The sequence below is a fragment of the Hemicordylus capensis genome, chromosome 17 (assembly GCF_027244095.1).
Source record: "Hemicordylus capensis ecotype Gifberg chromosome 17, rHemCap1.1.pri, whole genome shotgun sequence".
NCBI lineage: Eukaryota > Metazoa > Chordata > Lepidosauria > Squamata > Cordylidae > Hemicordylus > Hemicordylus capensis.
Window position 1 is genome coordinate 2,723,854 of NC_069673.1, and position 14,071 is coordinate 2,737,924.

Below are 14,071 nucleotides of genomic sequence, written 5' to 3' on the forward strand. Positions count from 1 at the left end.
ACTACAACTCCCAGCATCCCAGGTGATGGGAATCTGCCTGTCTATCATATTTCTATACCGCCGGATGTAGAAATCTCCAGGCGGTGAACCAGTTAAAAAATAACAAAATATGAAATAGATAAGATTCATAAAACAGGTAAAAACCATCTCGATGAATAAAAAACGTTAACATTTCAATTTCAATTAAAAGTGCGTCTTCAGGGTCTTCTTAAAAACAGAGAAGGAGATGCTCTTATTTCAGCAGGGAGCATATTCCAGAGCCCCGGGGCAGCCACAGAGAAGGCCCAATCTCAAGTCGCCACCAAATGAATTGGTGGCAACCATAATCGGGCCTTTCTTAATAGGCAACCGGGTTCACGACAGAGTTGTAGTTCAACAACCACTGGAGAGCTAGGTTGCCTACCCCTGCCCTCTGTGGTCTGTGGATGGGAGGGGAATTGGGCCCACAGCAGTCTTGGGGATGTATGGGATGCAGGGATGTGGCACAATGAAGTCGTGTCTCCTCCTCTTCTTTCCTTGTGCTTTTTACTGGTTTTGCAAGGCATGTGAGGTGAGGTGTAGAAGCTTGCAAGGGTCAGATGGGCCGCAAAGCGCTGCTCCAATGGCAAAGGGGAGTCTTGTTGCCTTGCTGGCGCCCCAAGGATCTGCCACCTGAGGTGACTGCTTCACCTTGCCTCATGAAAGAGGAACATAGGAACACAGGAAGCTGCCATCTACTGAGTCAGACCCTTGGTCTATCTAGCTCAGTATTGTCTTCACAGACTGGCAGCGGCTTCTCCCAGGTTGCAGGCAGGAGTCTCTCTCAGTGGCCTTATCTTGGAGATGCTGCCAGGGAGGGAACGTGGAACCTCGATGCTCTTCCCAGAGTGGCTCCATCCCAGAGCGGCTCCAGAGCTGCCCCTGGTTCTCCCTCTGCCCTGATGAGGTTGTGTGACATGTCTGGAGCAACTGCCGACAAACACACATGTATGTATGTATGTATGTATGTATGTGCATATCTTTTGCCTTCCACAGCAAACATCAGCATAGCGTTTTTAGCTTGCCAAGGAACATGGGCTGTGAGTGCTCCCCTCTCCAGGCTCCTACCAGATGTCCTCAAGAGGCTCGCCAGTGCCAGGCAAGCATTCTTCACCAGCACTGGCCTTTCAGGATGCCGCCGGAGAGCCTCCAGAAGAAGCAAGGAATAGGGCTCGTAATTAACTTCATCTACGCAACCTGAAGGGAGAAACGACACAAGCAGTCATACAGAAACAGCCAGTGAAATAAATCTCATGATGTTTTCTTTTGGACCATTTTTTTCCCCAAATGCAGCAAAGAGAAATATTAGGTGGGCATTTTTGTCCTTTCTGTGGCCTCCTTAGTACATTCAGAGATGTGACGACAATTCCAGCTTGTGGTTTTCAAGCTCCCTATTAGCAGGGAAGCTCTGCTGTGTTGATTTGTCTGCTGACAAACACCTGCTCGTCAGCATACATACACACTGTAGGAGTCGATTCTGGGATATACTCTGTCTATGGCTGGAGAGTTGGTATAGCACAGGGATTCTCAAGGCTGGGTCCCCAGATGTTAATGGACTTCAGCTCCCATAATCCCCAACCAAAGGCCACTGGGGCTGGGGGATTATGGGAGATGAAGTCCAATAACATCTGGGGGCCCAACGTTGAGAATCCCTGGTATAGCAGAATGACTATGAGACCAAGCCATGAATCTGAAACTCCCTGGTTACCTCTGCTCTAAATCTTACCTCTGCTCTAAACTCACTAGGCAGCTGTAGATACGCTGCTCCCTCTCAGCCTTAGCTCCTCTCAGCCTTAGCAATATGGGGATACTACTACTTTCTTACGAAGGTTGGCATAATGATAAAAGAATATGCCAACAAAAAGAATATGCATGACACGCTTTGAACAATCAAAAGCGCTACAAATGAAAATATCATTAGAGTGTACATGCAGTTTGCTGGTGCTGAGGAGGCCTTTTTTAAGCCTAGCATAAATTCAGTCCAAACAAACTGAACTGCAGGGCAAGGTCGGGCGGGGCGGGGGGGGGCAGCTCTTATTTTGACAATTTGATCAGTCTTTCCAGCAAAGAAGACATGCATCATGCATGAGCCAGCTAGGGTGGCTGGTACCATCTGGGGGAATGAATGCTCCTTGTGATTTTTGACAAGGTCTACACCCCTAGAGATGGAAAACAGGAAATAGTATTGCGGAACGTTCAGTTTCTTGTGTATGATCCTGCTTTTATTGTCCTGCTCATCAGACCAGCTGCATCTAAATTTGCAATGGTGTTTTAAAAGCTTTGAAAAGCTTTTTGAAACACAAAAACTACTATGGTTTTGTCAATGGTGTCAAAATCGGCAGGAATGTCCTCCAGAGATCACCACATGGAATCATTGGAATCATTAGGAAGGGGACTGAAAATAAAACTGCTAATATCATAATGCCCTTCTACAAATTTATGGTGCAGCCACATTTGGAGTACTGCATACAATTATGGTGACCATATCTTTAAAAGGACATTATAGAACTGGAGAAAGTTCAGAAGAGGGCAACCAAGATGATCAGGGGCCAGCCCCTTTCTTACAATGCAAAACTCCAACACCTGGGGCTTTTTAGTTTAGAAGAAAGACAACTGAGGGATGACATGATAGAGGTCTATAAAATTATGCATGGAGTGGAGAGAGAGAGATTTTTCTCCTTCACTCACAGCACTAGAACCAGGGGTCACCCCATGAAACTGATTGCCGGGAAATTGAGGACCAAGAAGAGGAAGTACTTTTTCACACAGTACAATATGGAATTCTCTCCCACAGGATGTGGTGATAGCCACTAGCCTGGATGGCTTTAAAAGGGGCTTAGACTAATGCCTGGAGGACAGGTCTATCTACTAGTCTCGAAGGATATAGGCTCCCTCCAGCCTCAGAGGCAAGATGCCTCAAAATACCAGTTGCAGGGGAGCAACCGCAGGAGAGAGGGCAAGCCCTCACCTCTTGCCTGTGGGCTTCCCAGAGGCATCTGCTGGGCCACTGTGGGACACTGCGGCTGGGGATGATGGGAGATGTTGTACAACAACATCTGGGGACCCAAGGTTAATGATCCATGCTATAGATGAAGCAGGTGCTGAAAACTCACCATGAAGGGACAGAGCCCAGAAAGCACAACATGCTGATTCCGCCACCTCTCCATGTTGAAGGTGCATGTGAAGAATTACAGAGACAATCTCTATAGTGTATTTCAGCGGGATTTCAGCCACGTTGGTCACTGAATCAAAAGAAGAACAAAGCCAATTCATATTGGCTAGGAAACAGGAGGTGGTGACTAAGTGGTATCCTATTCCTTCCAAAAGGTTGCCAGTGGAGAACAGGGAAACGGAGATCACAGAAATAAAATATCCAGTTAAAATGTCAATATGGAAAGGTTAAAAACCTAACCAAAGGTGAAACACCCAACTTACAAGCTTAATGAGAGCTTGACTAGCTAGGTCTTTCCTGAAACATACTGGGCCCCCGTCCAGAGGAAGTTCCACCTTATACAACTTGGAGAGGCAAGATAAACACTCATTCATTCATCACCAGTAATATTCAACTGAATCAATGGGACTAGCTTATCACAAGAGCATTTATTTCAACTAGACCTTTATGTGAACTAACGTTCTTGGATTGAGATCGCTAAGCTTTGGCTTCCGGGTGGGATTCCAAAGGGAAGGGGAAAAACACAACCCAATGTAGGGCAGTGGAAGCTTTTTATCTTGCCTTTTTTCATATTTACTAAGTATTTAGCTAAAAGCCAGTGAGCAAAAAGATTGGGAAATTAGGATAAAACTGGCTGTAGTGTCTGTGGGTCACTCCTCCCCACACAGGGTAGCTCCACATTGAAGGAACACGGGAAACATCTAGCTCAGTATTGTCTACACCAGGGATTCTCAACATTGGATCCCCAGATGTTATTGGACTTCATCTCCCATAATCCCCAACCAAAGGACTCTGGGGCTGGGGATTATGGGAGTTAAAGTCCAGTAACATCTGGGGACCCAACGTTGAGAATCCCTGGTCTACACAGACTGGCAGCATCTTCTCCAAGGTTGCAGGCAGGAGTCCCTCTCAGTCCTACCTTGGAGATGCTACCAGGTTGGGAACTTGACCTCTGTTGCCAGATTTGGCTTTTTTTAAAGCCAAACTTTGGGTTATGGCCCATTTGACCCACCAGTATACCCCTTAGGTTTTGGCAACAATGCAAACCTTCTGCATGTAAGATACACTTCCAAGAACGGCCTCATCCCTAGTCTCCCATTCTTAACCAGTGGTGGCTGCAGGGTCCTGCTGATGGAGACATCACTCATTTTCAATAAAAGCTCCAGGTGTTCTCTAGCAATAGGAGCCCATGTACCCGTTCTGCTCTTATACATACCGCCAACAACCAGGCTCCAAATAACCCCACAGCAAGCAAAGCAGATATCTTTGTTATGAGAAAAATTGCTCAGAATGGTCAGAATGTCTGGGAAGACATCTGCTTTCCTCAGGGCCTCTGCTGCTACTTCTGGGAAGCAAAGGAAAAGAGATATTATGAACATTGGTTATTATCGCAGTGTCGTAGCACCAAAGACTGTACTACTTCCTCTTGCTATAGGCAACCTATGCCTAAGCTGCAGTCACAAACTGAAGGAGTGTGGTAAAAAGCTAAAGAAAGATAGGAACCCTTCGTAAACCTGACCAATAGAGACAGATGAGCCCCCAGGAAAGAGGTATGTGCATGCCCTCTCTCCTACTGCTACTCCCCTGCAACTGGGATTGAGAGGCACCTTGCCTCTGAGGCTGGAGGTGGCCTATGGCCCTCAGACTAGTAGCCATTGATGGACCTGTCCTCCATGAATTTGTCTATAAGAACATAAGGGGCTGTTGTGAGGAGAAGCATAATGATGTACCCCGCTCTAGGCTCCTTGGAGGAATAGTGGGATAGAAATGTTAAAATAAATAAAATAAGAGGATCAGGGCCTGGCGTGACGCGCCCAATGTTGTGTGCGGGGGGACCCACCATTACTCGAGACCATCATGAACAAAGTACAGATCATCCAGAGCAGCTCTTCATTCTTGGAATACGTCCTGATGGAATTCAGCAGGCAACTGAGGATATCTTCACAGACCAGCATGTTCACATCCAGTTTCTGTCCCACGGCTGTCGGAAGCAGAACACACAAGAGCAAGCATCAGCTCCTCGGGTTAATCCTCTTGTCACGAGTGTGCAAGTAAAAAAACAGCTCTTCCTAGGCAGGCATGACAGGATCCAGCAGCTTTTTTTTTTTTTTTTTTTTTAAGGTAAAGCTATATCACAGCCATGAGAGGAAAGGTGTGAGCTGCAGCAGTGGGATACATTCTGCTTGCATAGCAGCTGTGTGGGAATGCTTGGAGATCTCATCTAATATGTCAGCCTTCCTAATGTTGTCCCATAGAGAGCCACAGAGACCTTCTCCCATATGGAAGTGAGGGCTGATGAGGTTAAGAGGATGGCCTGGGAAGCCCACCTCAGTGATTAGCTGTCCCTGGAAAGCAACTTGGTTGCCACTTCCGATCTTTCCCTTGCAAGGTGCAGCTATGGGCACACTGTCAGTTCATGAGGGGCAATGGTGGAGCCCCGAGAGCACAGCCCAGTGCCCTGTGCAACAGCTGGGGGCTCTGTAGCAAACGTCCGAGGGCGGGGTTCATCAACAGGCAAGTCGGTGTGGAAAGTGTTGCCTGAAGACAAGAAGTCTGATCCACCAAGTGACCTGGGCGCTTTCCAGATTACACCCTGCAACGGGGTCACGGCGGATCTCAGAAGTGTGCTTCCACACTCCCTGTGTTGCGACACCGCAGTCACTACGCAGACAGCAGGGGGCCGTTCAGATTTCCAATGCCTCGTTTCGAATATAATCGCTGCAGTATAGAGCTAGGACGTCGTATATCCGGTGTTAGGAACTTTTTGGGTTGTTCGTTTCCGCGAGACTGCTCCCCCTGCTGTTTACATTTCGATTTGCCTGAACGGAAGCATTTTGTTGCTTTTGAGGAGCTAATCTGGAAAGCGCCCTGGAAACAAGGTTTACTGTCTTATAGTAACATTTCTTGATGTCTCTTTGACTACATGGCATGGAAACATTAACAGGCTGTTATTTATTATCAAACAGGGCCTGTGTACTGTGATGGGCTCAAACATGGGAGACGAGACTTAAGTCTCTTCTCGCCAGAGAAGTTAAGGGAGGAGAGCTGGTCTGGTGGTGGCGAGCATGAATTGTTCCCTTTGCTAAGCAGGGTTCACCCTGGTTGCCATTTGGATGGGAGACTACATGTGTGAGCACTGAAAGATCCCCTCTCAGGGGATGGGGCGGATCTGGGGAAAGCACCTGCCTGCTTGCATGCAGAAGGTTCCGAGTTCCCTCCCTGGCATCTCCAGCTAAGATTGGGAGAGACTCCTGCCAGCAACCTTGGAGAAGCCACTGTCAAACGGGGTCGACAATACTGAACTAGATGGACCAAGGGTCTGACTCAGTAGAAGGCAGCTTCCTATGTTCCTAGGTTATTGCATGGCTTTGAGCAAGCCAGCATGTAACCTGGGGTAGGCAGCCTTGGCTCTTCAATTCATTGTGGCTGGGGATGATGGGAGTTGTAGTCCAACAACAGCTGTACAGCCAAGGTTGCTTACACCTGATCTGACCACTTGTGTGAGGTCAATCCATGTTTATAACTGGAAAGCACTTTGCTGGAGAGGAAAGGGCTGTAGGAATGGTTAACATAACAGTCATCATCAGGATAATGGTACGGAACCCACCACATGTAAGGCATCACCCTACCTCTAGCAGTGATTTCAAGGAGGAAAGAGTATCCAGTTAACAGTAGGTCAGGAGAATCACTGTGATTCTTTATGGCACAAATCACAGGGTCCATAAGTCCAAGGAACACTTCTACACTGACTGTGGAGAAGAAACCACAGCTGCTTTACTTTATTTTATTTGCTTCAACTAAACCAATGCTGCTATTGGTTTTCTTTGTTTTAAAAATTAACCCCTGTTGCATGGAGGCTGAGAAATACAGATGCAAAGACACAAAGACGTTGACCTGTCCTGCAGTCCAGAACACATAAGGTCAGTGAGGCAAGACTTCAGGACCTGGGAGAGCTCCAGAAATGTAATTTCCTCTGACAAAGGCCAAAGGTGGGAGGAGGTTTTAATAAGTACCTCCAAGCTCAGAGTACCCATCCCCGGGTTCATCTCCCTGCATGGAGAGCGGGAGACTCGAAGGGGCAGTCCTCTGGCCTGGAGTCCAGCACTTCTCCACTTCATCAGCTCTGTCCCAGCCCTTTGCTGGAGCTGGCAATGCATGCAAGCTTGGGAAAAGCAAGGTGCCTGGCATGGAGGAGGCCAGTTCATTGGGAGGCTCAGGGAGTACCAGTTCCAAGGTCTCTAGTTTGGGGGTTCCCAGCTGGCAGGCTGAGACTCCACCCTGGCATCAAGGCTTGAGACTGGGACTGGGTTCGGAGCTGGCTCTTTTGGCCCCACTGCTCCCCCCTCCTCTAGGTCATAGCTCGGGGTTGGGGGTCATGGCAGATGTGGACTAGAGATGAGGAGAGCTGGTCTTGTGGTAGTAAGCATGCATTGGTGGCTACAGGCCACTTCCAGCCTCAGAGGCAAGATGCCCCTGAATACTATTTGCAGGGGAGCAATGACAGGAGAGGGGGCAAGCCCTTGCCTCCTGCCTGTGGGCTTCTCGGAGGCATCTGTGGATGCTGGACTAGAGAGGCCTTGGGCCTGATCCAGCAGGGCTGTCCTTATGATGGTGAGAGTTGTAGTGCAGCAACGGCTGGAGGATTGAACTTGTGCAGCCCTGCTTATTTTTATTTATGTATGTTATTGTTAAATTTATACACTTTCATTAAAACAACCCCAAGACACAGAATTAAAAACAAAATTATAAAAATGACACAATTAAAGTATGGAACTAAAAATATTAAACAAATCTGATTCCAAATTTAAAGGCATATTTATTTATTCTTAAATTTAGCTTTAAGGCTTTGCAGGTCAAAACGAGCACCTTACATTGTTCCTGGAAACAGGCAAACAGCCAGTGCAGTCCCTTCAGGATTGGTGCAATATGTGCATCCTGAGCAGCCCCTGATAATGATCTGGCCACAGCTCATGGGGCGTGAGCTTCTCCAGTCTCCTCACTAGCATGGCCCCCCCAGCTTGGCTCTGGATAAATTCTTTAAGCAGTCCTAACTGAAGTAATCTGTGCATAAGGACTAACCTGATCTGCTGTGTGGCAGAACAATAGCACAGGAAGGTAGTGGTGGGGGTATGTGGGGGTGGAGAGACCTCCAGTTTGCATTCTCCATGTGGCCTGGATACAGCTCCCAATTTGCACCGCCTCCTGGGTCCCCAGAGTCCTTTTTGTGCAGCCAGGGCCTCTGTGGGCAAGAGCAGGGCTCGGACCTCTGTGCCTCAAACATTATGGAATTCTGCGCCTCAGACTCCCAGAATGAAATCAAATGAAGAGAGCTGCAGTGCCAAAACGTACCCTTGGCTTCTTTCAAGAAGCTGATAAGACGCTCGATGCTCTTTTCTTGAGCTTCCTCGACGTCTGGGTAAGACACCATAAATTCTGCAGAAGACAGAAACAGTTGTATCTTCCTGTGAAATCCTTCTTACATAAATATATCTACAGGAAATCAACAGAGCGGTTGTGTTTCAAAATGGTTGTGTTTCAGTTGGCACCATACATTGCTTGGTAATACAGCACATGCTTTGCAGGCAGAAGATTCTAGGGATTTACTTTGCAGAAAGTAAATCCCCGGCATTTCCAAGTACAGCCACCTCTTCTCTACCTGAGACCCTGGACAGTGGCTGCCAGGTCATTCACACAATCAAATACTGGGTTCCACCCAGGTTTGGGAGCTGTGTGTGCTCCCAATTTTGGGTTGTGTGGAAGCAAGGGAGGAGGAGAACCTGGGTAGAAGGGATTGTGTGGAAACAAGGTTGGAGGAAAACTTCCACACAATCACTTCTACCTGGATTTTCCTCCTACCTTGCTTCCACACACCCGGAAATTGGAAGCACACACAACCCCCAAACCCAGGTAGAACACAGTTTTTGATTGTGTGAATGACCTCTATATGTCCTAGAATACCCTTGTCTGCAGACTACAGTTAGGGTCTCACAAATGATGTAGTATGGTAGTGATGAGACATGAGCTAGACCAGACCCTGGTTATCCCATTCCAGGCGAAGTCAAGGCCTCTGCCAAGGCAACTACCCGGAAGGGATACAAACGTCTAATAACAGCTCCAAGAGAGAAGGGGTCAGGAGCTTGGGTAGCTCTGTGCAGGAGACTGAGAGCTGGGTACAACAGGCATGAGACTGATGTTGCTCCAGCAGATGCTTTGAACTGAGTGATATTTTTAATAAGTGCAACCTAGTGGACTGGCCTCGTTCTTTCCTGAGCAAGATTCTGTTGTTTAAAGGGGGTCCACCCTATTCTCTAGGGGCTGACTCCAGTGGCACTGAGGAACCCTCTACTTGGGCTAGGAGGTTCTCAAGGGACTCCTCTGAGTCAAAGAATGTAGGCCGGGCCATGTCCTTAGGATGCAGTGAGGGTACTAGTTGCTCTGATTCTCTTGTTATAGGGCCTCAGGCAGTGTGTCTACACTTTAAACAAACAAACAAACGCTGAGTCACTGCCTTAAATTTATTTTTGGAAGTAATCCATTTTAAAAATGCAAAACTGCTCTGGTGTGATGATGCCCCATGCACCAGCCAATCAGTGCTGCACATGGTTGGTGGCTTCTGTGAGATTGGGGTTTCCCCCAGGTTTAACCTTGCATAGCACAGAGACTCCTACTTTATATGTTTACCTGTACAAGCCACCTCTCTCAGCCTCAACCCCACCATGTGTAGTACAGCCATAGTATTGGCCAGTATAACAGAGTTGTAAAGATTACTGAGATAAGTTAGGGTCAATTCAAGCATAAGCTTTTGGCATTGCTTGGATTTTAAAAAAAAAAGTCAAATAGCAAACCGATTAGGGGCCTCTGCAAATCAGAACTGCAGTTTGGGAGAAGTGGACTTTAACCTCCGCCCTACCAGACCCCTGATCTAGACTACCCCACACCCCTGAAGCTGTTAAACCACCTGTAGCCCACAAACTATCCCTAATATTATGTTATATTCCTTTAGATTTCAGGGGGAAAAACCAAGTCAAAAGCCTCAGTTTCAGAGGTATTTTTCTGGCATTACCTAGAATAGTCTGGATCCCACCTTCAAGGACTATTTTTAGTATCCCTGGAGGCAACGTCTTCTTTCCAGTGATGAGAGAAGACCCAGCGAGAACCAGACAGTCCCTAACAAACGGATCCACAACTAGTTCCCTAAAGCGGCAGGAGAGAGAAAAGAAAACCAGCTCATATACTGGAAGCTATAACCCGTTGGGTGTGTAAGTTGTCTTGACAGCTCCATTGGGACTGGAAGGTGGTTGAGAAATGTTAAGAAGTAAAACAAGCAAATGGATATTCTTGGTATAAAGGCAAGGGTTATCTATGACATGGGCCAGCCTGTCACAATCGTGACTCTGAGTCAGACACTAAGAAGGCAGAATCAGGCCCAGGGCCAGTTCCAGCTCTGGAACTTGAACCCAGACCAGAACCGGAGAGAGCCCCCGCCAAGCTGAAGTCCCCTACGGAGGCAGCAGCGTCCTGGAACTTGAGCCCACTGCAGAGCTGGCCTCTCCCACACCAGCACACCTCCAATATCTGCACACCCGCAACAAGGTTGTCGGAAGCAGGTAGAGTGGAGGAGGAGTTCCAGGCTCCAGAAGACTCCCCCTTTCAGGCTTCCCCGCTCCAGACAGGGAGGTGAAGCTCAGGAGAGGGAGTCTGGGCTCAGAGGTATTTGAGGGCTCAGTCAGCCTCTGAGTGGTGTTGCGTCAACTTGCTTCCTTAGACCTCTCTGAGGTCCTGTGACCTGCCTTGCCTTGCCCTGCCCTGCCCCTGTCTTCTCTCCCAAGCAATCAGCACAGAACAAATTCATTATTCACGCTGGGCATTCATTTTCCAGGGATCCTCATTTTTAAGCCTGAGGGGTCAATAGATCAAATTCTCCCACACCACACACTCATGAAGAAATGATCTGGATGTGGAAAGCACATGGGGCACACAAACAAGTACTCAGAAAACTGGGAGCGGAGTGCAGTCGTCTGAAAACATGCCTGTCTAACTCGTTTCGCCGCCACACCACCCAGGCACTTTGCCCAAAGCTGATCAAGCAGCCAGTCTATGTTCATGCAGTAGCAAACAAATCTGGGACTCACTGTGCTGCAGGTCTCAGACTGGGCTCGACCGTCAGCATCATACGCAGAACATGAGACAAAGGTTTATTCCCCTGCTTCATGGTGATCAGGGCATCCTCCAGACTACCGACATCCCCCCGAATGCTGTGCAGTAATGCAAATACCTTTGTCTCCTGGAAAGAGATACAAAATGGACATACCATTGCCATACATTCTCCTTGTAGATGGATTGCAAGAATGGAGTCAGCCAGGGACCTTTACACACAGCAGGCTTTACTGCAAGTTTACTGGGAGGCTTTACTGTGAACTTGAAGTTGTCCCCAAAAACCGACGCAAAGAGTGGATTTTTTTACCCTGGATATAAATTGGGATACACAATAAGGTGCAATGAAAAACCCGAACTGTGTGTGTGAACTGCTTCCCAAGCAGTTCAGGGTCTGAACTGGGACTTCAAGGTAAATCTGGGACTTCAGGGTAAACCTGGCCAATATGTGAACACGCCCCCTCCATTCCAGAGCAGATGCGAGTTAAAGGGCTTTAAAAACTCTGTGTGAAAAACTTCCAGGAGATAATAATATCTTTAATGCAGATTTAAAAAGTTTCTCTGAGGGTGAGGCTGGCCGGCAGAGGCGTAACTATAGGGGGGCAGGGGGGGCACGTGCCCCGGGCGCCATCTTTTCTGGTCACGTGGGGGCGCCGCCATGACAAAAAAAATTTTTTTTTTTATTTTTTATTTTGTTAATACAAATGTTTCCTGCTCAGTGCAGCAGCGCTGCAGCAGTCAAGGGAGCGCGTCGGCACACCCTCCCCCACGAGCAGTCCCTTCTGCGCCGCCCACGCGCCCCCCCCATTGCTTTGCTGGCGCCTGGCGGCCAGTCAGTGGCCTGGCTTGGCGGCGGCGGCGGCGGGCACTTGTGAGGAAAAACCTAAGTATAATGTAGTATGTTGGGGGGGGCGGGGGGCACGGGGGGCGCCATTTCAGTGCTTGCCCCGGGCGCCGTTTTCCCTAGTTACGCCTCTGTTGGCCGGGCTTCTTTAAGAAGTCACAGGCAAGTTACAGAAACTATGTGAGCTCCACAACAAGCCCATTTTGAGTCTGTTAATTTACTGGACTATGCTGCATGCTTCTCCTTTCCACTGCATTACAGACTGATGGTGCTGGGAGTCCTCTGCTCCCATGGGCTTTGTGTTCCCTGTGGAAGGGAGCATCTCTTTTGCGTGCAGAAGTTTCCAAGTGCCCTCCCTGGCAGCATCTCCAAGACAGGGCAGAGAGAGACTCTTGCCTGCAACCTTGGAGAAGCCGCTGCTGCCAGTCTGGGTAGACAATACTGAGCGAGATGGACCAAGGGTCTGACTCAGTAGAAGGCAACTTCCTATGCTCCTATGCCAGTCATGGAAGGAATCTGGGAACTGTAATTTTGTGATGGTTCAAAGATGGATCTGGCAGGGCACCTCTGCAACCTGGATCTTGAAGGAATTGCTTGGGTTTTCTTGATCATGCAAATCAGCCCACCTCCTATCCCAATTTTAATGGTCATATGAACCAGCCAACCATTTATCTGCTTCTCGCTGGGCCAGAGATGAGTGGACACACACCATCAGCTGAAGTGCCCACTGCAAATTCGTAGAGGCTTGAATTGTAACTATTTGTTTTGTAATTTTTCTCAGAGAGGTGAAGTTCGAGAACCTTCACAGAACCGTCAACATACTTTTAAAATGGAGCTCAACATGTCGAGCACAATACAGCCAAGAGACCAGATGTCAGATTTGTCACTGAAGGAAAACCTGAGTGCTTCTGGAGCCATCCAGGATTTGAAGAGAGGCTCTGTCGGAAGAAAAGCCAGAGATGTAATTATTTTGAATGCTCTGTAATTTCTCCTTTGTTGTCAGAGGTATAACTTGAAAATGTATAATTAGCAAAGTGGGGAGTAAATAAGAATGGCTTAGGCCAGTAATCTTCAAGTTTTTTTACCTTCAGGGATCACATTTCACGTTGAATTATCTGCAGAGGAACTTTGAACATCTGGAATGGAATCCATGGATTCTGTACTGCAGTGCATTTCAAAGAACGTACATTCAGTTCAATTGGGGCTCTGGCCACATCTGTTGGGCCTCATTCTGGCCCCACATGAACCAGGAGTACACCCTAGAACAACCCGACACTCTGCTGTGGATGCATATTTTAGGGGAACCTTCTTTATTAGGCACAAAATGTCTTCAGAGAGAGAAGTCTGTCCACTCTTACAGATCTGGGGATTGTATTGCTTGCCTTCTAGTTGACAGATTTGCATCCATTGGACATTTTTTTGCTTAACCCATGAGGTCTGGAGTCTTTAAAATTCAGATCAAGTTTCAAAATTCTGGCAAGAGGTTATGGACTGTACAAAGAAGGCACCTTCCAGCTTAGGCTATTCCGTGGAGAAATGAATGGCAGCTTATAGCACACATTTTCCAGTGATTTTGTATATTAATGTGGAATGAATTTGCAATAACCGGTTGGGTTCACACAATCACAAGGATCCTAATTAAAAAGTTAATTAGGATTAATAAGCCCAGTGGCGCTGATTGTTGTAATAGCATAATTTGCTCCAGTTAACCAACATTTAACCAGGACCAATAAACTGGCTATCTGTCCAGGCGAGGAGAGCTGGCATTGTGGTAGCAAGCATGACTTGTCCCATTAGCTAAGCAGGGTCTACCCTGGTTGCATTTGAATGGGAGACCAAATGTGAGCACTGTAAGATATTCCACTCAGGGGATGGAGCTGCTC

At 47.7% G+C, this 14,071-nt stretch overlaps 1 protein-coding gene across 19 annotated transcripts in view; it reads right to left on the reverse strand.

The window, feature by feature from the left end:
• STKLD1 (serine/threonine kinase like domain containing 1) overlaps positions 1–14,071 on the reverse strand; it is a 78,007-nt gene that overhangs the window by 46,089 nt on the left and 17,847 nt on the right. For 16 of the 19 annotated variants that reach the window (XM_053281725.1, XM_053281739.1, XM_053281732.1 and 13 more), the window contains 9 exons: positions 13,011–13,126; positions 11,323–11,474; positions 10,254–10,384; positions 8,540–8,623; positions 6,820–6,939; positions 5,031–5,171; positions 4,407–4,535; positions 3,132–3,260; positions 1,087–1,215 (listed from right to left, as the gene is read on the reverse strand). In XM_053281725.1, coding sequence (XP_053137700.1) covers positions 1,087–1,215; positions 3,132–3,260; positions 4,407–4,535; positions 5,031–5,171; positions 6,820–6,939; positions 8,540–8,623; positions 10,254–10,384; positions 11,323–11,474; positions 13,011–13,126 — 1,131 coding nt within the window. Of the gene's footprint in view, positions 1–1,086; positions 1,216–3,131; positions 3,261–4,406; positions 4,536–5,030; positions 5,172–6,819; positions 6,940–8,539; positions 8,624–10,253; positions 10,385–11,322; positions 11,475–13,010; positions 13,127–14,071 lie in introns of those variants that run through there. The other 3 variants (XM_053281729.1, XM_053281741.1, XM_053281742.1) reach the window with 3 other exon arrangements.